Raw genomic sequence first — 22,841 nt, 5'->3', positions numbered from 1 at the left:
GTCGACAGATCTTCAGTAAGCAGAAATATCGGGCTTTGTGAGGAGCACAGACCCTTCTTCTGCCGCCTTGGCTGAAGTCTCCCTGAAGTGCTGACCCTGCAGAGCTGAGAGCTGGGCCCGACAGGCAGATCCATCCCAGGGACAGCATCCCCTGCTCGCCTGCTGGCTCAGCACTTTCTCCGCACACTTCTGGGGCTGTTTCCTCCTGCTGGTGGGATCCCCAGGGGGATGGGACTTCCCCCTGAGTTGTTCCAGACACAGCTTGGGACATTCTGAGACTGTGTAAAAATGTCAGTGGCAGACAGGCAGGAGGGGAGCTTGATGCTGTGACTTCTTACCCGCCCCCACTTGCGGCTGGGGTAGGGGAGAAATGCTTGCGAGATTCGGGGGAGGGGAGAAGTTGTTCTAGGCAGAGTCGCGGATGAATCACGCGCTGGCCCACACTGGATATTGGCTAAAATGAGGAGTTTTCCGAATCTGTGGAATCTTTTTGTTTGAGCTGGAAGGGAATATGGTTCATGGGATCTAACTACCTCATTCTGTAGACAGAGCGACCAAGCAGAGAAAGTTGCTCAGGAGTTAGGGGCAAGCTCTGCCTCCTGGCTCTTCTGGGCCCTAGCTGTGGACAGGGTGTGAAGGACGGTGACAGAGAGGGCCAGTGTTGGTGTCAGGGATGTCTTGCTCTCTCTGAGCAAGAGAGAGATCTAGAGGGACTGTGATGGTGCAGTGGCCAGGCCTGTGTCACGTGAGTGGTGGCTGCTGGGAGCCGTTCTGGTGCAAAGGCGACATTCAGGTGGCCTTTAGGTGAGACCCATTTGAGGGGGCCAGTAGTCTTGGGGACATGGTTCCTGGCACTGGGGTGGTGCTGGACACTCTCCGTGTGCTCGGTAGCGTTACCCAAATGAGCTGAGCAAATGGGGTCTCATGGTGGTTCTCGGGCACAGGCACAGGCTATCCCCTAGGGACCTAGCTTAGGCTAGACCAAACCAGAGAGCCACATAATGCCCCCCACTTGGCTCTCCTGAAGATGGGGGTGAGGGGGTGGGGAGAGGGAGCTTGGGAGGATGCCCAAGTCACCCCCCTGACAGGGAGTGCTCTTGGGGGACCCTGCTGTTGTGGGAAAGGGAGAGGGAGCCCAGAACTGAAGGACCGTGGGGCGGGGCAAGATGTTCTCAGCAAGACCTTTTACCCCTGGACAGCAAGTTTGGAGGATGCTCTGGATTCCAGCGGCTTAGTCATCAGGCATCTTATCGCCTCCCCGTGTGAACTAGAATTCTCCGGGGAAGGAGAGGGCACCAGTGTGAGGGGGCGGAGGGACTGTTGGGGACATAGGTCCTGATGCAGGACAGCATGAGGAAAGTCAGGCCTAGAGCACCCGGCCAGGGGGACTGAGGCCTTGGATGGGCTACCCCATGCCTGTCTCTCCTCTCTGCCTGGTTCTGCATTCTTACTCCACTGCCCCAGATATGGGCAGAGCCCAGGAGTAGCCTCAAGTGAACGCCGGCTTGTGGTATCCACTGGAGAGTCTCTTTCTGGGGAAAATGGGTCTGTAATAATGGTGGCGATGGGGATGATGACGATGGTGATGGTGGTGATGATGATGGGTATGGTGATGGTGGTGCCGATTATGGTGATGATATGGGTGTTGATGATGCCGTTGGTGGGAACAGTGATGGTGACTGTCTTGGTTAGATTTTTTTTTTTTTGCCAACTTGACACAAGCTAGAGTTAGCTGAGAAGGGAGGAACCACAATTGAGAAAATGCCTCTGAAGGATGGGCCTGTAGGGTGTGGTGGCTCGCACTATTAACCCCAGTACTCACGAGGCAGAAGCAGAGGCAAAGGGAATCTCTGTGAGCTTGAGGCTAGCTTGATTTACATAGCATGTTCCAGAATATCCAGGGCTATGTGGTGGTACCCTGTCTCAAAAAAAAAAAAAAAAAAAAAAGCCCAAGGCTGTGGGGCATTTCCTCATTAGTGATTGATGGGGAAAGGCCCCGCCCATTGTGGGTGGGGCCAGACCATTGTAGGCGGGGCCATCCCTAGGCTGGTGGTCTTGGGTTCTATAAGAAAGCAGGCTGAGCAAGCCGTGGGGAGCAAGCCAGTAAGCAGCATCCCTCCACGGCCTCTGCATCAGCTCCTGCCTCCAGGTTCCTGTCCTGACCTGGAAGTGTAAGTGGACAAACCCTTTCCTCCTCAAGTGGCTTTTAGCCATGGTATTTGTCACAGCAACAGAAACCTGAAGACAATGGTGATGGTGATGATGGTAAAGGTGGTACTTGTATCAGGGTTTGGCCTGTCCTAACAGGGTACCTCGGACTCCTGTGGCTTCCACAATAGAACTTTATAGAAGTGGGACAGTCCACGGTCCAGGCTCCCGTGCAGGGTCCGTTTCTGATGCAGAATCTTTCCTGGAGTGTAGATAGTCACATTGCCTTTCCTCTGAGTGTGGAGAGAGGCCCCTTCTTGTAAGTCCACCACTCCTGTTGGAATAGGTTCACGTTTGCACATCTGTTTAACTTTAATTGCCCGTCAAGACTGTCTCCAGAGACCGTTGCTTTGGAGGGAAGCAGTGGATTTGAGGACTTGCAGTTTGCTGTGTAGTAGGGAGGATGCCAGCCACGGTGTGTGTTGACGGTGCTGGCGATGTTGTGCCGAATACCAGTGCTTGCTAGATTCCTGGTGCTGTGGAAATTTCCACCTTATGTGGAATTAATCCTCACAATTGTATCTTAGGAGCCCATGAGAGGCTCAGTGAGGTTAAGCACCCGAAGTATCTGTTGTAGACAGAACGTGGTATTGTTAGGGTCAGAAATCAGGCCTTCGAATTTTCTTCCAAAGCTGTTAAAGTCCCATGGCCCTGCTCACAGGCCATAGGGCAGAGGGCTGTGGAGTGTGCTTGTGCTTGGGCAGAGTAAGGTCCAGCTCATTTCCCCTCTCGGGCTTCCTGTGACCCCACTGGTCAGAGGCTGTGGGGCAGCATGGGAGGGCGCAGAAACTGCTCTGCACTAGCAGATCCAGGATAGCGAGGGTGTTCCTCCCTACGGAGACTCCTGGGAGTTAGGTTTCCGTGAAGTGAGGCCAGGGGTGGAGGTGGGTAGAGGTTCCAAAGACAGCTGGGCAGCAGTGGGAGCGGTGGGGGTGGCGTTCAGCCCGGTGTTAGGCAGGCTGACTGTGGCGGAGTGTGACAGACGTTACTGGGTGTTGCTGCGTGGGTGTTGATGGGAGGAGAATCTATGTAGTTCTGTGGAATACTGTGCAGTACTAAGTACTGCTGTGTAGTACTGTGTAGTACAGGAGCACTATTTGGTACCTGGTAGTACTGTGTAGTACTTTGCAGCACTGTGGAGTACTGTGTCATACTGTGCAGTACTATATATGGCTGTGTAATACTGTGTGTAGTACAGGAGTACTATACAGTATCTGGTAGTACTGTGTAGTGCTGTGCAGCACTGTGTAGTACTTTGCAGTACTGAATAGTGCTGTGTAGTGCTGTGTAATACTATATAGTACTGTGTAGTACTGCATACTGCTGTGCAGTGCTGTGTAGTACTGTGTAATACTGTGTAGTACTATGGAGTACTGTGTAGTGCTGTATAACACTGTAGAGTACTGTGTAATACCATGTAGGACTGTGTAGTACTGGAGTACTGTGGAGTGCTGTAGTACTGTGCAGTATTGTGTAGTACTGTGCAGCACTCTATAATACTGAAGTAGTTTGTTGTACTGTGAAGCACTGTGTAGTAGTACTGTGGATTACTGTAGTAGCCTGTAGTACTGCATAGCACTGTGTAGTACTGTGTAGTGCTATGCAGCACTGTGTAGTACTGGAGAGCTGTGTAGTGCTATGTGGCACTGTTTAGTACTGGAGTACTGTGTAGTACTGTGTAGTAAGGAGTACTGTGGAGTGCTGTAGTACTGTGTAGTACTATGCAGTATTGTGTAGTACTGTGCAACACTGTATACGACTGGGGTGCTGTGTAGTACTGTGCAGCACTGTGTAGTACTGGAGTACTGTGCAGCACTATGTAGTTCCAGGCTAACAAGACCAGAGGCTGGAAACCTTGAGATCATGCTCTCACAAAAGACAACCAATGGTTGTCATGGGAATGTCAGTCGCTATGAGCAGGGCAGAGTGAATGATGCCAGTGTTCAGGGCAGCCACAGTCACAGACAAGGTCCTGCCTGTGCTGATTCCTGACTGGAGGGTTCGTGACCTTGGACCCCATCCTTCACCTTCGTCTTTGTTACATTCCTAGCACGTAGCTTTCTCTCTACTGAGCATCCAGCGACAGTGCCTGCTGTGTGGCAGACTGAGGAGCCAGCCATTCAGTAGTGGTGATTCCCTGGGTGACAGAGTCACGACATGTGAGGCCTAATGTGTCTTCATGTGGGGTTCAAGGTGAAGCCTCTAATGTCCTCAGAGCCACAGTGATTGCCAGGAGGGACGGTGCACACGGGTAGGCTCAGGGCTGCTCAGCCTGGGCCAGCTGATGTGTTTAAAGGTGCAGCTCTCCCAGGGGCTGCCAGCAAAGGAGAAAATTCGAGGGACCTGAGATTCATCTTTTGCCTTTTAAAACCAATCAATCATGTGATCCACCCATGGTGGTGCATGCTTGTAAAGACACACTCAGGAGGCCAAGGCAAGAAGATTTCGAGTTTGAGGCAAAAAACCCAAAAGATTCTCCCAACCCCCCCATAGCAGTCACTACATGTAAGAGTTCCTTTAGTGTTCTGAGACACACACGGAGACTGTGACAAACCCCCTTTCTTAGTTCACTGAGGAGTACTTGGGGCCCAAATTGACCTGCCTGCAGAGTAAATTTATAGAAAGTTACAGAAATTGGACCTGTTTCTGGGCTGCACACCGTATTCTCAGGGTTGGGCGGTGCCAGCAACTTGATGTGTGGAATTCAGAAGTGTCTCATTTTAAAATCACAAATAGGGGTGGGAACTGTGGCATTGCCACGAGGAAGGGACCAAATTGCACAGCCACAACACGCCCTTCAGTACAATTTGACATGGCTCCACCCAGGGCCTAATTTGAGATTCTGATGGGTTCTGGCCTGTGGTCTCCTCCCAACTGCGGGGGAAGTGGCCTTTGAAGTTGAGCCCTTCTCCAGAACCCAGAATATTTAAAAATAAAGGATGATTTAAGAGTCAGCCTGTGTATGCTGGGACACAAAGCCACCATCAGAAAAGAGTTTGCTTTTGAAGTTCGCTGTATCTTCCAATGCCAAGACTGGAAGACAGGGCCCTTCCCTGAGCTACACAACTGGGCAGGTCAGGAGCTTCTGCTCCCTGTGTCCGAGTCAGCGTTGTGTATCTGGAACAAACTGAAGGCTACTGTGGTGCGTGTACTCGGTTTGGCTGAACATGAGAGACACACTTATATCAGAGCCTCTTCAGTTGGTTTCAGTTCACTGTCCACCACAGAGCCTGGGTGGCCTCTGGAGGCTAGAACTGTCTGTCAGAGTGAGGCTGGAGCCTGGGGTCTAGAGTCCAATGGTGTAATCCCGAGGCTGTTCCTGCTTGGCCCATGGAATTAGGTGGCTCGGGCAGCTTCTGGGGTTAATTTCTGACTTTCACTGACCAGTGGATTACTGCAGGGACCCTCAAAGTCCTTGTGAATTGACCATACTTCCCAGAGGGGAGAGATCCTGCATCTCTTCCAGCCTTTTGAAAGCAGCTAAGTGGCCATTGCTGTCACCCACCACAGTCTGGCCTTTGAGAACCCCAAGGCGCTCTGGCTGCACTAGGGGTGTGTGAGGGAGTCGAGAATCAGGTTCAGTACAGAAAACCATTGTCTCACATTTTTATTATAATATATATATGCAGATCTGCTAAGTACTCAGTAATAGATCCTATCAGATAGCCAGCATAAGGCGCTCTGCTGGCAATCTACCTCAGGTCAGGTACAAGTCCTTGTCACTCTCCAGAGCTTAAGACTTCGGTGCTGAGTTCAGTCCCAGGCCACAAACTAAGTCAAGACACTAACTGCACTAAGGACACGCGTGAGCTGAAAGGAATACGGGATCAGGCGTAATCAACGGCACATTTTGTGCAAGTGGTGAATAGTGTGCGTTTTGCGTAGCTTCTTTGATGTGCAGGGTGGCAGGAAGCAGCTGCTGTGACCGGCTGGAGTGTCTCCAGGGCTCACTGCTTCTCCGGCTCTTCCTTCTTGGACTCTTGCTTCAGTTTGTAGTCAGCCAGGGCGGCCTTGATGGCGTCTTCTGCCAGCACTGGAAGGCATGGAAAGGTAGACAGCTTCAATCTCTGACACCGGAGGCATGGTCTTTATTACATCTTATACACTTACACACATACAGCATTGTATATTTGTGTGTCGGTATAAATACCTATCTATTGAGAATACGTATGCTTGTGCTTGTGAGTGGCTGAATGTGCTCGGGCATGCGTGGTGGTCACAGGACAACTTTGGGGAATGGGTTTAGAAGTTCTAACTCAGGCTTGGTGGCAAGTCGTTACTTGGGCCATCTCCCTGGCCTGAGAGGCGGGCCTAAGGAAGAGAACCTTTTTAAGTTGGTGGGTACTAGAGTCAGGAAGACTCAAGAGTGTGCTACTTGCACACCTTTCTGGCTGGGACAGTGAGGACATTGCAGAGAGTGCTTGTCACCTGGCAGCCTCCTGCTGCAGCCCCACACTGGAAGGCTAGTACTGAGAGGATACTGAGGGTGAGGCTATGGGCGAAGCAGAAGCCGAGAGCTGGAAGGGGGCAGAAAGCTGAGCATGTCAGGGTGACGTCTCACTCCTGCTTTCTGGAAGAGGCTTAGGAGTGTGGGAAGGCTCTTGTGGGGCAGTGTGGTGGGTAGTGCATGGTGGCCTCAGGCACTGCAGACACACTCAGACAGAGACAGCAAAGGCAGACTGGGGAAGCTCGGGGTGGGGGAAGAGCTGCCTGTCTCAGCTGCCCGGCCACCATGGGGTGGGAACAACAGACTCTGAACAGATCCAAGCTGCTTGGCAGGTGGGGCACTCACTGGAGCAGTGCAGTTTCACAGGCGGCAGGCAGAGCTCCTTGGCGATGTCGGTGTTTTTGATGGTCAGGGCTTCCTCCACCTGAAGTGTGTGTGGGGGAAAGTACAGTTTCAATGAACTTGACCTTGCTGAGTGTGGGCAGAACACACCTCAGGATAGGCTGTCTGAGGGAACTCCTGCTATATAATTAATTCAACACAGGACTGCCACTGTGTACCAAGGGATCTCTAGTCGGGGACACACACCCGGGCTTCCTGGCTGGGTAAGCAGGAACAAGCTTACTGCCCACTGAAGGCAGGCAACGCCTAGGCTGCTGGACAGCATCTGCCTGAGGATGCCTGGGTCTGAGAGCTCTGATGGATGAAGAGGCAGAGGCATGCTTATGCATTAAGGAAAGCCAGTCTCCCTCAGACAGGAGGCCTCAAGGTCAGAGAAAGGGTCTTTCTACTGTCTGATCATAGTTCAGAGCCCTGAAATGCCAGGAGCATGTGCCCAGTCTCACTTCCCCTTTCTCCAAGGCTAGTTCTTAACCAACTTCCTTTGAGCCATTTTCCCCCAGAGCAAGCAGGTGTGGGTCTCCCTGGCCCCCAGGAGCTCAAAGGCCAGAACGCCTGGATCCTGTGGAGCAGGTGGCTCTGTTAGAGCTGGCTGGCGTTGTGAGCATCCAGGACTGGGCCCTGTGAAGGTACACACTGCTCTAAGACAGGGTCTCATGCAGTCTGGGGTGGTCTTTCAATTGCTAAGTAGCTGAGGGAGACCATCACACCCCAAGCTTCCTGTCCCTTCCTTGTATGAGCTGGGATTACAGGCTTGTGTGCCCTATGCCACCACGCCATGTTAGAGTGGGTGGTTTCATAGCTGCTGGATCTCAGCAGTTTCAGCTCTTACAGATTTTGATTTCTAAGCCTCCTTAGGACTCGGCTGTCTCTGCCTTCCTGTGCATGCCCGTCTAGACTCCTACTTGAAGCAGGAGATGGGACAAAACAGCCAATGCTACACAGCAGCTCTCAGGGGACCTTGGTGACCTCGGGGAGAGCCCAAGACTGCCTTTCAGTTCTGTGGCTGGGCGGCCTGGTGCTGATCCTCACCTATGGAACTGACAACCAGTGACAGCAGCGACTGACACGTTGCCTTAAGCAAGGAGATGGTCTTGAACTCCCAGCGTGAGGAATGTAACCAGGGCTTAAAAACTGGCTCTTTTCTTTTCTTTCTTTTCTTTTTTCTGAGTTCCTGCTGGGTGTCCCAGGCAGGCTTTGAAGTCACCATCTTTATCTTCCTGCTTCTTGCTTTGCTGCGATTCATGACTAGACTCTCCCAGAGCCAGGGTCGTAGGGAATTCTGATTTAATTCCATGTTTTTTGTTGAGACAGGTCTCCTTATGTATCCCGTGCTGGCTTAGAACTCACAGAGCTCCTTCTGCCTCTGTTGGGCTTTACTGCTCCGGGATTAAATAGCTCTATGACACTTGTGAGTGGCCTTACCGTTTTCCCCTTTACCCACTCCGTGGCTAAGGAGCTGGAGGCAATGGCGGAGCCGCAGCCAAATGTTTTGAATCTGGCGTCCACAATCTTCCCCTTTTCATCCACCTGGATCTAGAAAGGAAACAGAAGCTAAGCGGCCACAGCTTGACCTGTCCTTGAGAGCCGGGACCTTCTGGAGGTCCACAGTGTGTGTCCCACAAGAGCCCTGGCTAGCGTCCACTCCAGATGCTGTGACATTGGTCACCGTGATTTGTTTCACAGAGCTTGGTGACAGAGAGTGAAGCTTGGGGTCCACACAGGTCCAGCTGTCACAAAGGCAGGGAAATGGTGCCCCTCACCCCACTTGGTTATTTTCAGCCCTAGCCCGCTGTATGTGAACTCCTGTTTTGCAGAGGTCTGTTTACAGCTGCTGCCCCTGTTAGCACCTCAGGCGCAGAGAGAGAGAGAGAGAGAGAGAGAGAGAGAGAGAGAGAGAGAGAGATATTACCTCCATCAGTACCTTTCTCTGGGGCACCAACTATAATTAGCAGCTCCTTCCTGCTTGCCATGAAGGAGGCTGAGCTAACGCTATGGCTGACTGAAGCACAGCCTGCCACCTCCCTCTGCCCCGCTTCCTTTTCCTGGAGAGGTTTGGTTAACACAATATTCCTTTTCTCACTGAAAGTGCTAGCTCCTGGGGGCCTTCACTTGGTCAGAACAGTCACAGAGCCTTTCACTCGCTCGGTGAGAGCAGGATCTACGCTGACCAGTGATGTGGAGGATAAGGTCATCTGTTTTAGAACGAGACCCAAGTCTCTACCCTCACCATCCATGTCAGCCACTGATCCCTCCTCACAGACAGGACAAAAATGCTCTGTGAGGTCTTATCGGGGAGCAGGTGGTAATCCTTTTCACCCAGTCAGTACCTGCAATTTCATGACGTCACCACATGCCGGAGCCCCCACCAATCCGGTTCCAACATTTTTAGATGTCTTGTCAAGGGATCCCACATTCCGAGGGTTTTCATAATGATCCACAACCTGAAATGGCAGATCAACAGAAATCGCTATGGTCTTTACTCTCTCTCTCAGATCAGCAATCTGTATGGGACAGAGGTGGGAGACCCATGTGTGACCCAAACTCTATCTCCTCCCCAACGACCTTTGTATCGAAGATACTGTCCAAGAAACCGGTGAAAACTCAGACACATCTTCCTTTCAGGGGGCTGTCAACCAGAAGCAATCCCCTGACTCACACACTGTACCAGATCTGAGCTCAAAGCACAACTTCTCTTTTTTACCAAACACAATACACAAAGAGAAGTATGCACTTACAAAAAATCCCGAGATTAAAAACGGCCCCAAATGGAAGAGTTCCCCAGAAGTTTCAAGGTCAGAGATGAGCCAGAGGTTGGGGAACGAACGAGTCATTGGTGGCTGTAAACATAAACATAGCGCTACCCTGGGGCAGGAGCGCCCCCTGGTGCCTAAGGCTGCCAGGCCGTCAAGGTCCTGCAGCTATAATGTCAACAAAACAACCTTCCCTTTGGGGTAGAAGGCCTTGGGCAAGAGCACCCAAGCCAGAACAGAACAAGCAGCCGTTAAAGTCAGGGACACACCAAGATTTAGTAACCGAGCTTTCTCCCGCTAGTTACCAGGAGGCACCCTCATCTGCAGATTGAGTCTAAGTCCTGAGCCCCCATAACGCATCATCTAGTCAAGGACTTTGTGGGGAGGGAATGTCTTGTACAGCTGTGGTAGCCTTGATTTTCGGAGTGAGTCTCCTGTTAAGAGGACTTTAACGTCCCTAAGAGCGCGGGGCCCGCAAACTACTCTTCTTTTATATTTTCTGCTTCCTACCAATAAACACACAACTGAGAACCGAAGTTTTAATGTTGGGCTAGGTGCTTGGCTGAGCTCGAGGCCATCGGCTCCTAAAAGAGTAAATAAATCGCCATCAGTGGTTTCCCTTGGTTGGACTGAGCGCTCCACGTACGGGGACTTCAGAAGACTCCTGTCAGGTCTGAGAGAAAGGATGGGAGGGGACCAGTGACTTGCTCAAGGCCACCTGGCCAGGGCAATGGCTTAGCTGGGGAGGACGCTGGTGCTGTCGAGTGTGCTCAAGCATGCGTGTGTGTGTGTGTGTGTGTGTGTGTGCGTGCTGCCCCTTGACCCCCGACACGACATACCCGGACCCTCCCTTCTGGGCTGTCAGCCTTGGGACACTCGGAGTGACGGCCCCGGCGGGACAGAGGCGGCCGCGGGGCTCCTCGGTGCTGGTGATCTGCGCAACGGCGGCAGGTCCCCTCGATGGTTTGCGCACCCCCTCGCCCGCCCATACCTTCTTGTGGTAGAGCCTGGCCGGAGCCGACAGCTCCCGGGCGGGCAGGCGGGGGCTCCGCAGCAGCAGCGCCGACGCCGCCCGCCTTAGACGGCCCGCTCCCATGGCCGCCGCCATCCTGCGGGCTTGCTCTGCGTCGACCTCGGCGACGCCGGAGGGAGGGCGCGCTCGTCTGACGTCACCGCAGATCGACGCTTGCGTCTCGGCCCGGCCACGCCCCCTCCGACCGCGCCCTCGGAAGGGGCGTGGCCAGGCGCAGAGCGGGAAGGTCCGAAGCGGCGTGCATGGTTGTCTGGTGCTGCGATAGGCTTGCGGATGCTCGGTTTCAGGCATGTTTAGGATTCAATTGTGCATACGTCCCTGGTAGACTCTTGCTCAGGCTGTGAAGTTTCTTCTCTTTCTTTCTTTTTCCTAATTCCGAGGTAGCCGTTTCATCCATGGAGCAAATGCATATTAAGTGTACACTAGGTGTCACTAAAAAAAATCCTGGGAGCAAAACGGACGCGATTTCTGGCTCGTTAACCTTGTTGATAAAGGGGAAAGGCAGTGCAGAGGGAAACAGCAATGCTTTTCCGACCTCGAGAACGAGGGTATAAGAGAAACGAACCCCATCCCTCGACACCTACGTTTGTTTTACCGCCATGCACATCATTCCGAATCAATACTTATTGTAATGTATTATCATTGACCATAAAAATCCACAAAAGCGACGCGTTTAACACAACTACGAGGTACTAGGTGTTACAAAGGGGAGGGAGCTTTATTCGAGAGATGAGACTTCCCATGAGATCGAGAGATGAGACTTTTCCCTTGAGATGGTGCTTCTGATCGCGGAGGAGCTGCAATCTTGTCCGCACTTGAGGATCGGTTGCCGGGAAACAACCACGCACCGGAGCTGGCCGAGCCTTACAGAAGGTCTTTAGTCCAAAACGACGACTTTGACCTTCCTAAGATGGCGTCTCGACCTTAACTACGGACATCACGCACGCACCACTTCAGCTGTGGCCGCCACTTCCGGCCCAAAGACCCGACAGCTGTCCACGGTTGTAGCCTGACGCAGGTTATGCTCGTGAGCCTTTCCTTCTGACAGTGGCGTTTGGAGGCGCTAAAGGATAGCATCGGTGGTAGATTCCCCACGGCTTCCTGCGCCCTTAGGCCGTCCGCGACGCTCCCGCTGGTGGGCGAGCGGACTTTTGATTAGGCAGACGCCGCGGACAGCCCGATGCTCGCCGGGCTTCGGCGGGCGAGGGAAGACCCGAGAGTCGCGGGCTGCGCAAGATGGCGACGGCTGCCGCATCCTCGGCGTCCGAGCCGGAGGTTGAGCCCCAGGCCGGACCTGAGGCCGAGGGAGAAGAGGATGAGGCGAAGCCGGCCGGTGTGCAGCGGAAGGTGCTGTCCCGCCCTGTGGCCGCGGAGGCGGCGGAGGCCAAGGGCCCCGGATGGGACCTGCAGCGGGAAGGCGCGAGCGAGAGCGACGGGGATGAGGAGGACGCCATGGCTTCCTCCGCCGAGAGCTCCGCCGGGGAGGACGAGTGGGAGTACGACGAGGAGGAGGAGAAGAACCAGCTGGAGATCGAGCGGCTGGAGGAGCAGGTGGGCCGGCCTGGGTGGCGGCGGCGGGCTCCCTTCCTCCCCTCGGGTCCCCAGGCCCGCCCCGCCCCCTCGGTCCTCAGTGGTTATGGAGACCGCTGAGGTCGCCGGGGCGCCGTGAGCCACCGTGTGCCCCCTCGTCCTGGGCTCAGTGCGCGCCCAGGGCGTCCCTAAAGTATTCCATTGAATAGTGTTTAATCCGGTTTACTCGGGAAACTGAGGCTCGTGGAGGAGGCTCCCGCACAAGGTGACACCGCGCTGAGAGTGTTTATCTTTTTAAGCTTTTACTCTCTCTTTTTTTTTTTCTTCTTATTTTAAACTTGTGCTTGTATGTCTGCGTGGACACGGTTGTCTTTTAACCATGTGTGTTCTGGGGATTGAACTCTTGGTCATCAGGTGTGGCGGCAAACGACTTTACCGGCGGAGCCATCTCTCCAGCCCCGGACTGTCACTCTTAACCAAGTGGTTTAACTGTCTGACAGTCGGAGGGGAACTTATTTTCCTTTAAGGATAGTAATAGTGGTCAAAAGTGGTGTAGAACGAAAAAACGATCGCGACTGTAATAGAAGTGCAGAGGTTGAGGCTTTTGGTCTGAAGACTAGGGCCCAACTATCTATCTTTCTTTCTTTCTTTCGTCTGAAGACTAGGGCCCAACTAACTTACTTTCTTTCTTTCTTTCTTTTTCTTTCTTTCTTTGGTCTGAAGACTAGGGCCCAACTAACTAACTTTCTTTCTTTCTTTCTTTCTTTCTTTCTTTCTTTCTTTCTTTCTTGTGGGGGCGGGGTTTCAGGCAGGATCTCAGTATGTAGCTTTGACTGCCTTGGAACTCATTATGTAGATCAGGTTGGCCTGGAACTCACAGAGATCTGCCTGCCTCTGTCGCCCCTGCCAGGCCAGAGCGGCCATATCCAGCCCTCCCCAACTCCCTCTTATTTTTAATTTACGTGTATGAGTGTTTTCCCCGCATGGGTGTGTGAGCAGAGACCAGAAGAGAGCATCAGGTCTCCTAGAACTGCAATTGCAATTACGGACTGTTGTCAGGGGCTCTGTGGTTGCTGGGAATTAAACCTGGGTTCTTTGGAAGAGCAGCCAATGTTCCTAGTCGCCGAGGCTGCATCCTTTTGGAATTCGGTAACAGCTCTAATACTCATGTGTCCTCAGTGATTTTTTTTTATAGCTTTCGCTGTAGATTAGGAGCAATAATTTCTGTGAAATAATCATTATAGCCCAGACTCCTGCATAATGAAGTTGCCATGGTAACTATGGCCCCAGTGTCTGGTCCCAGGTAGTAAAGCCGTCCCTGATCTGTTATTGGTGATAACTCCTTTATAATCCAGTATGCTAGCAGGGGTAGGTGATGAATTCAAATTAGAATGGTTTGAGCAAAGGTGCATGAATAGTCAGTCACTGTCTATAAAGTGTGGGAGCAGAACCAGGGGTGCTAGTCACAGCAGGACTGGAGACCTGATATGTTCTCCCCTCACCCCTTCCTTGCTTCTGCCAGTACCTCTTGTTGGGCAAACCCAGCTGTAAACCATTGCACCAGGAAGACCAAGATCTGTGCGCCCAGTTGTTCATAGGATAAGGTAAAGATGTGGAGGAGTGGGGCCCCAGAGAGATGAAACCTGTTCTCGTGGGGAAACAAGGCTCAGAAATGGTAGGATGGCTGGTCCGAACTCCCACAAGTGGGACTTGGTCTCTTCCGGTCACCTGTGGTCGAGATATTCCCCCGGAGGTGCAGTTCCTCAGCAATGTGCGGAACACAGTCCAGTCAGCTAGCCTTGTCTGGATTTGTGGTGCTGAGAATTTTCTAGTTACAAAACGATGACCTGGCTTGCCCCACTTGCCACCATATCTAATTAATTATTAGAGGTCTTTTGGAGCAGGTGGTTATCGCCTACTTTTTAGTGATAAATGCTTTGAATCCTTTTTGTTGTTTTGAGAGACAAGATCTTTCTTTAAAACGTACATTTCTTTATTTGGTGTCCATGGCGGGTGCACCTGTGCCATGGCAGAGGACAGTTTGTAGAGGTCACTTCTCTCCTTCCTCACTGCTGTCTCAGGGGTCCAGGTTATGTTGGTGGGCTTGTTTGCAGGAGCCGAGCCATCTCTTCAGCTCCAAGAGGACTGACTTGGTAGCTCGGGATGACCTGGAATTCACTCTGTAGCCTAGGCTGACTCAGACGTCTGCCCCAGCCCCAGCCCTAGCCTCTCACATGCACAGTTACAGGCTTTAGCTGCCATGCATTGACTCAGCAGAAACTCTGGGATTCAGGGAGCAGACTGGCTCTCCTTGCTCTTAAAGGAGAAATGTCTTCAGGCTGTGGAATGGCGCACACTTCTTGCATTGGCAGTGTATGTCATGTGCGCTCTCACATTGGCCCACACATAAGTCTGGCCCATTTTGGTGCATACTAGACCTTTAAGTGAAGGCCTTTCCCTTCCTGGCTTCTGCAGTCTTGGCAGCTGTATCCTCTCTGCAGTGCCTTTCTTGTGCACATGCTGGGTGCCTGGCGTGTGGTGTCCTTTCTGCTCTGTCCTGACCGCGTAGCCGTGGTCGAGCCTCCTTCTTAAAGCCTTATGTGTCATTAGTGATGGCCTGAGCCTGGCATAGAGCGGAATGTACTCACTCCTCAGTACAGTTGCTTGGAAGCGTCTGTGTGTGTGCGTGTGTGTGCTTGGGCCGAAGTCATCCTTTCCTGAAGCCCGTCTCTCCTTCCACAGAGCAGACTCAGAGCCGAATGCTTGTTCCATATGTGCTTGTCCACGGAGCCGCCTGGGCCGGCCAGAGGTGTAGGTCAGGGGCATTTGATGCCGTGCCACAGCTTCATACTCCACCCAAGCATCGGCCTTGTTTCAGAAAGTAAGAGGCTGACCCCAGAAGCCACGCTGTCCACCTCAGGCTCCTTTTTGGCTTTTGCTTTAGCTTTGTTCACTGTGGTGAACCTGACAGAAGCAATTTAGGGGAAGGTTGCTCACAACTTGAGGGTCTAGTTCATCATTATGAGGAAGTCATGGCAGCTGGAGCGTGGAGCAGCTGTCAGTCACACACAGTCAAGTGCAGAGAGAATGAGTGTGTGCATGCCTGTGAGTGTGCACTCAATTCAGATTAGCACTGCCCTGCCTAGGGAATGTGCCACCCATAGTGCCACCTCACCTAGCATGATCAAGACAGTCCTTTCAGACACACCACAGGCCAGTCTGGTCTAGAAACCCCACACTGAGACTCTATCCACGTGATTCTAGGTTGTGTCATGTTGACAGCGGGAACGATCACATGCAGTGTTCATGGGAAGTACATGTTTTCATCCCTAGCCCTAACCATCCCTAGCCTCCAGATGCTGGGCCCACAAGCCCGGACATAGCTTGTGTCCTGGGCCCACAAGCCCGGACATAGCTACTTTGTGGGTTCCTTTTTCTTCCATCCATTCAACCTGTCAGTACTAGGTGGAAAGGCAAAAGGATAGATAGAGAGGAAAGGGGTGTTCTCTGCTGACTAGGGGCATCGAGTTCCTTGGGGCAAGTTTGATCTTCGCCATCAGGATATCTAATCTTCTCTGCACATGGTAACTATTTGACAAACTGCAATCAGCAGCATCCAACCACCAACCAGCCTCTGGCTATTGGGCCTTAGCATTTATACTCTGAAAAGTCCACAGACTTTCAAATGTCACATACTCACAGTCACAGCTGGCAAAAATCACGCCCCTTCTAGAGCATGAGACCAATCATAGTCACCTGCTGTGGACAATCTGAAGCAGCCCTGGATCCCACACCTGGGATTAAAACGAGAACATATTTTTATGCTATTTCTGTGTTCTTCAATCCCCTGGGACTGGAGTCAGGTGATTGCAAGCTGCCATGCACCTGTTGGGAAGGAAGCCCAAGCCCAGCTCACTCTTAAGTCACTGTTTATGTTCTTTATCAACATCTTTCTGTGTGTTGATAGCAAGTGGTTGGAGAGCTAGTCTCTAAGTCTGGCTTAAGAGTTAGTGTCTGAGTCTCGTTTTACAAACTCTGGGTCTCAGTTGTGGACCTGGGCTGATGTCAGCAGATGGAACAAGAGCTGACTCATCTGTGTGCTCTGGGCTCTTCTGCTCAGTTCTCCACCAGCTTAGCCACCTGCCTTCTTAGCACTGCTTTTATTTCCTAATACAACTTTCTTGCTCGATTATTATTAAAACCTTTTCCCCCTCTTTTTCATGTGAGTTCTCTCTAAAATGGCCCTGGCTGTCTGAGAACTCAGAGATCCTCTTACCTCTGTCTCCTGAGTGGTGGGACTAGAGGCTCGGACCACCACAGTTCTGGAATCCAGAAAGAGGAGCACACTGGTCCATGCACTTTGTTGCTTTACTTTGTTGTGGCATGCTGTCACTGAGGAGACAGGTTTGCCACACTTTGCAGTTAGGGTTGTGTTGTGCCAGCCTATTGGAATGCCTTCCAGATTTTTCTGCTCTAGAATTCGCCATCTGAAACGTTTCCAAATGTGTAGGTCTTGGTCTGACATCAGTTCATATGTGTGGAGGTCTGGAGAAGGGTTCACCTTGCAGACCTGGAGCCCAGTGCCCATGCGGTAGCCCCTTCTCTCTCTCCCAGTCCAGGTCAGCTTCCTTTCTGTGAGTTTAGCTACTTCAGAAACTTCCTGTAAAGTTGGCTTGTTTGCATCAGGCTGCTTGTTTCTAAGGACGTGTGCGCAGCTGCCATCTTCCCCTCCCCTCATGTCGTTCATTTCCTTCCCTTAGCTATTTGAGCCTCAGACTCAATTATGTGTTTGACAAGAGAACTTGTGGACATCTCTGTGTGGTTTTAGAAGGTTCTGGGTGCATGTCCACTGGGGAGCACCAGGGGAGGCTCACAGGCCACGCTGTGTCTTTCTGTTCTTTTGCCAAATACAAATTCTAAGTCCTGGTTGGATGGTTTTGTGAGCTGCCCTTCTGCACTGAGGCCACTTGTCTTCCCTTTATCTGCTGAGTGGAAAATTGTTTTCTGACTCAAAACCACCTTTCCATTTCAAGAATGTCCCTTCCCTTTGTAGCGTAGTAGTGGAATGGGGTGCTCCACCCTGACTTGGCCTTGCACCATAAGGCTGTTTGCAGTTTGGGCGCTAGGAAGAAAGCTTTGTGAGCTCGCATGTGCCGGCTGGTGTGGGGGTGGAGGCTGGGTGCTGGGAGCAGCTGAGGTGTTGCCCTTGTATGGCTGTAGCAGGTGGGCATAGTGTCTGCAGCCCCTCTGGACTGAATGACACTGTTTCCGTGTGTCTGTCCTCACTGGCTCACGGTGCTGACCTCACACAGTCTGCCTGTTTGCTGTCCACATGTCTGGGATTAAAGGCATGGACTATCTATCACACCATCCAGTTTTCCCCCCGAACCAGGATTTCTCAGAGTAAGCAAGGGAAGACTTCAGCCTTCTTATCTCTGCGAAGGCAGTGCTGGGATTGCCCCAGGCCTAACTCATGGTGCTGCTCTCTCTGTGTGTTGGCATCTTCCACTGAAGGCGCTTAGCATCGGGCTTGAGTGGTGTGGAGCCTTTCCCTTCCACTCCCACTCATAAATGCTGTCTTGGGGTCAGATGGTCTTAAATTGTATGTTTCTTCCTTATATGACTTAGAAAAGTCCCCAGGAGACAGGGCTCCCCCCTACTGTTTTCTGCTCCCACTCTGTTTTGTGGGCTCCACGGTCCCTTCTCAGACTCACCCCTGTCCTGTTGGAAGGCTGTTTTTGGTTCTCTCATGGTGGGGCTACTGCTAATCCTATTCTTTTTTTTTTTTTTTTTTTTTTTGGTTTTTTGAGACAGGGTTTCTCTGTGTAGCCCTGGCTGTTCTGGAACTTACTTTGTAGACCAGGCAGACCTGCCTGCCCCTGCCTCCCAAGTGCTGGGATTAAAGGCGTGTGCCACCACCGCCGGGATTGCTAATCCTATTCTTATATTCTATTTGTGTTGATGTGTAAGAGTAAAATATTTTCAGTTTTTACCTTGAAAAGTTCCAAATGTAAAAATGAGCCTTTATGTTGCTGTTGTGGAATTTGGAAAAATCCCACTGTAGTGTGAGCTCTGGCTGTCAAAGGCAGAGGAGCCAGGACTACACAAAGTGCAGCTTAATGCAGGTCTCCAGTGACAGCAAGATCTGCGTTCCGGAGTAGGAGGGTGGCCAGGGCTAACAAGAATGCACCAGCCCTTCTCCAGAACCTGTCACTGAGCCTGGTGAGAGCTCACTGTGAAGAGCTTGGCTCTCAGCACACAGGTTGGGAACCACCTGTGACCTCAGCCGGGGTTGCCTCCGCCTTCTAGACGCTGAGAACAGCTGACGTCAGTTACCTCAGATGTGCATAATTAAAGAAAACACTAAAAACAAACAACCGAGGAGCTGTGACTGTGGCAGTGTCCCTCTAGAGTCAGCCCAGGTGCCAGTCAGTGGCTGTCTTTTCCCACGGGAGTTATTTTGTAGGTTTGGGACCTGTGCCAGAGTTGGTGGCACAGTCATGGATCCTACACCAGCTTCTCGCTGTCCCTACTTCTGTTCAGTAAGATGAAGGAACTCATGATACATCTGCCATTTAAATCCCACGAGCTCCGTGGGCTGAGACTAGCAGGGCCCCCACATAGTTGGGGAGCTGAGGCCCAGGAAGTCACAGGTCACTTGGCTAAGGATGGAGCTCCTTGTTTCCTTAGAGAGCCTGGGGGAACCTCTGGAGTTCTCTGTGTGGCGGGGCTGTGGTGACAACTGCTAAGCCATGCTGAGGCCCGCTCTTAGGAGTGTCCCTTTGCTCTTAGCTGTCCATCAATGGCTATGATTACAACTGCCACGTGGAGCTCATCAGGCTGCTGCGGCTGGAAGGCGAGCTCAGCAGAGTGAGGGCGGCCCGCCAGAAGATGAGCGAGCTCTTCCCCCTGACTGAAGGTAAGCTGCGGGGAGAGAGAGGAGCGCTGCCTGCTCCGTGCTTCTTCATCGCCTCAGGCTGTTTTGCAGACTGTGGTCTGTCATACAGATTCACCTGTGGAATACTGGTCGCTTACCCCAATACAATGAGAAACATTATCTTTAATGTAATTTAACTTCACTGTGGTCTCTTCCACTTCAACAAGTGTATAGTTAGCCTCTTGTACCACAGAATTGAAAATTTAGGTAAACATTTATAGTTCTTAAGATTTATTTATTTCACCGGGCATGGTGGCACACGCCTTTAATCCCAGCACTTGGGAGGCAGAGGCAGGTGAATTTCTGAGTTTGAGGCCAGCCTGGTCTACAGAGTGAGTTCCAGAACAGGCAGGGTACAGAGAAACCCTGTCCCGAAACTCCCTTGCCCCCCCCCCAAAAAAAAAAAGATTTATTTATTTCATGTATGTGAGTTAACTATTGCTCTCTTCAGACACACCAGAAAAGGACATCGGATCCCGTTACAGATGGTTGTGAGCCACCATGTGGTTACTGGGAATTGAACTCAGGACCTCTGGAAGAGCAATCAGTGCTCTTAACTGCTGAGCCATCTCTCCAGCCCAACATTTATAGTTCTAAATCTCTCTAAGTTTTTCAGTATATGGGTGGTTTTGCCTTTATGCAAGTATGTGTGTACCTGGTGTACAGAGAGGCCAGAAGATGGAGTCGGATCCCCTGAAATGGGTTTAGGTGCCGGGAATCAAACCTGGGTCCTCTGGAAGAGCAGCTAGCTCCTTCCCTTTGAGTTATCCCTCCAGCCTGGAAGTGGAATGCAAGTGTGTTTGGGGTAGTAGTTGTCCATCTTGCTTATGTCCACACATTTGCCCCTGAGAAGCGCACTGGTGGTGAGCAGCTCTGTGGCTGGGCCTGTGCATGTTTACAGCTGACTGACTGTTCAGCTTGGCAACCCTGGTGTCGGTCGGTCAGTCGGTCAGACACAGCTCTCCTCACCTCCCTTTCATGGGAACATGCCAAGTGCTTTGCAGAGTAGTGAATGTCTGCCGTGATGGCTTCACTGCCTCTGTTGAGAGCGCAGTATGTGCTCTGCTATAAGAGCCCGTGGGAGCAGGAGAGGGCGTGTGCTGATCTGTGCTGTCGTCTCTAGAGCTCTGGCTGGAGTGGCTCCACGACGAGATCAGCATGGCCATGGACGGCCTGGACCGCGAGCACGTGTACGAGCTCTTCGAGAGAGCGGTGAAGGACTACATCTGTGAGTGCCTGGGCCCTGGGTCCCTCCCTCCCCGTGCTGTGAGCTGTTTGTGGGGGGAGGGATGGCCAGGGAAGGATGCTTTAGTCCCAGACTTAGGGTTTTCAGTTCTTTGTTCGGTAGAGGTTGTTTGGGCCTAAGATTAAAGTAGAAGAAACTACCACTTTACTGGGAAGAGACTAAGTGGCTCCTGCACTCAGCACCTGTCTGACAGGGAGGGCTTAAATGGGATTTCTAGGCACTTAAAGTTCAGCTTGTATCTTTGATTGAAATAGCCTCCCCCCTCCCCACCCCATCAAGCTACAGTCTGTGAGCGTCCTGAGTGCTGGTATTAAGATTGGACCTTCTGACCTTCTGTCCTTTTTGATGCTAATACTTCAGACAGGGTCTCACCTTGTAGCTCAGGCTGCTGGGCTTCAGCCTCGTCCTAACCTGTACACAGGTGTGTCCTCACACACTTACCCCTGGCATCAAGAGTTCCAGGACAGCCTGGGCCTCACAGTGAGTTCATGTGAGACCCTATCTCAGAAACAAACAAAAAGTTTGAAATATTGGCTTTGCACAGCGTCTTCTACAGTCCGGACACCATGTTTTCGTTTTTTTGTTTCTTTCTTTTTTTTTTTTTTTGACACCATGTTTTCGAGAAGAGCATTGAAACGGTTTAAGAAATTGAGTGCGGGTGCTTTCCTGTAGTCCCAGCACTCAGGAAGTAGAGCAGGAGTTCAAGGGTAGCCTAGAGTATCTAGTGAGATGAAGGCTCTCCTGGTACACATGAGACCCTGTCTCTAAGAAAAGAACCCAACCTCTGAGAGCAGCATTTGGGTCCTGGCTCGAAGATGACCAAAAAAATAGGTGTGTCAAAGGGGGCTGTGGCCATTGTGGTGATCCTCCTGCCTCTGCTTCTCTTGTACTGGGTACGGGTGTCACCACCACCCCCATCAGGGAGGGCTTATTGGTTTTCAGAGCTATACACTCAATGGGGAAGATGTTGCTATCAGAAACTCCACATGTGTGTGTGTGCATGCTGTCTCAGAGTTTCAGGACAGGCAGGGCTGAAGGGAAGACCTTGCCTCAGAGTCTCAAATCAGAACAAGTGGATTCCTAATCACGGGCTGGGTGCTCTGGCTTTCTCTTCCCCTTTTTACCGGAAGACTTGCAAGATTAAGGCCTAGCAAGAAATGAAGCTCTAGGAACTGAAGTGTTTTGGACAAGCGTCTCAGATTTATACTTATGGTCACTGAAATATGTTAGTGGTTTCCTTCAAGCTCCCACCCTCATGTGTCTGTCTGTTGCTTTGTTGGGATAAACACATGGGGCTGCATGCTCTACCCCTTCAGTTTTAATAAACTGTGTGTATGCATGCACTTGGTGTGCACCCCTGGCGTGCTGTGTGTGTGGTCAGATCTCTGCTGTGCTTAGGAACATGTGGACAGCTCTCTGAGAGTTAAGTGTTGTGGGAAGCTGGAGTGCTTGATGGCAGTGTCCTTTGCAGAAAGAACATGTGTTCGGTGGACATGTGTTTTGTCTTCATGAGGGTGACATGGGGCATATCAATGAGCCGAACTTACAGATCGCTTCTTGTCTTTTAGGTCCAAACATTTGGCTAGAGTATGGCCAGTACTCAGTTGGTGGCATTGGTCAGAAAGGTGGCCTTGAGAAGGTTCGCTCTGTGTTTGAAAGAGCCCTGTCCTCTGTTGGCCTACACATGACGAAAGGCCTGGCCATCTGGGAGGCCTACCGAGAGTTTGAAAGCGCCATCGTGGAGGCTGCTCGGGTGAGTCCAGGCTCTGAGGTCCCTGCTCGGAGGAAGGGCTGTTTTCAGACAGACTCTAAGAGCCTGACCAGCTTTTGCTGGCCTGTTAAGAGACGGGCAGTCAACAGCAAAGTCGGTAGCTGACTTGGAAATAGATGACTGTTTTTTGCTACATTAAAACACTGCAGTTGTAGTTATACAGCTCTGTGTGTATCTGTGTGTGTGTGTGTATCTTCATGTGTGTATATTATGTATGTATACCTTTGTGTCCCGTTCAGTGTGACTGAGGGGAGGTTTTACTTCATACGGGTGGATGGACATTTGAGCCCTCTCTGGGCCCCCTCACAGGTAGCCATCACAAGTCAAGCATCTCTAATCTGGAACTCAGAAATCCAGAATGCTTTGTTCTGCAAACCTTTTTGGTGCTGACTGACAGTGGGACTGGGAGACTGGCCCTGTGATCCCCTGTGACATTGTATAAAATGGCTTTCAGGCAGGTGTATGAGGTGTTCATGCCTGCACTGGGTGCCTGGGTCCCTTTTTGTTTTTTTTTTTT

The 22,841-nt window shown here is 51.6% G+C and overlaps 2 protein-coding genes across 2 annotated transcripts in view; one reads left to right on the top strand and one right to left on the bottom strand.

Annotated features, from left to right (window-relative positions):
• Positions 1-5,800: 5,800 nt before the first annotated feature.
• On the bottom strand, positions 5,801-10,965 carry Iscu (iron-sulfur cluster assembly enzyme). The gene is made up of 5 exons (XM_021162711.2): positions 10,799-10,965; positions 9,385-9,498; positions 8,480-8,590; positions 7,001-7,079; positions 5,801-6,241 (listed from the first exon to the last, which is right to left on the bottom strand). The coding sequence occupies exons 1-5, from the start codon at positions 10,913-10,915 to the stop codon at positions 6,156-6,158; spliced, it is 507 nt and encodes a 168-aa protein (XP_021018370.1). The 5' UTR covers positions 10,916-10,965; the 3' UTR covers positions 5,801-6,155.
• A 180-nt stretch (positions 10,966-11,145) lies between these two features.
• The window catches only part of Sart3 (spliceosome associated factor 3, U4/U6 recycling protein), a 32,494-nt gene continuing 20,798 nt past the window's right edge, over positions 11,146-22,841 (top strand). The window contains exons 1-4 of the mRNA XM_021162368.2: positions 11,146-12,391; positions 19,163-19,289; positions 20,431-20,535; positions 22,122-22,306. Coding sequence (XP_021018027.1) covers positions 12,077-12,391; positions 19,163-19,289; positions 20,431-20,535; positions 22,122-22,306 — 732 coding nt within the window. The 5' untranslated portion in view covers positions 11,146-12,076. The remainder of the gene's footprint in view (positions 12,392-19,162; positions 19,290-20,430; positions 20,536-22,121; positions 22,307-22,841) is intronic.

The sequence above is a fragment of the Mus caroli genome, chromosome 5 (genome assembly GCF_900094665.2).
Source record: "Mus caroli chromosome 5, CAROLI_EIJ_v1.1, whole genome shotgun sequence".
In the NCBI taxonomy this organism is placed as follows: domain Eukaryota; kingdom Metazoa; phylum Chordata; class Mammalia; order Rodentia; family Muridae; genus Mus; species Mus caroli.
Note: the sequence above shows the minus strand (reverse complement) of the source record. Positions and strands in the feature narration are given on the sequence as shown.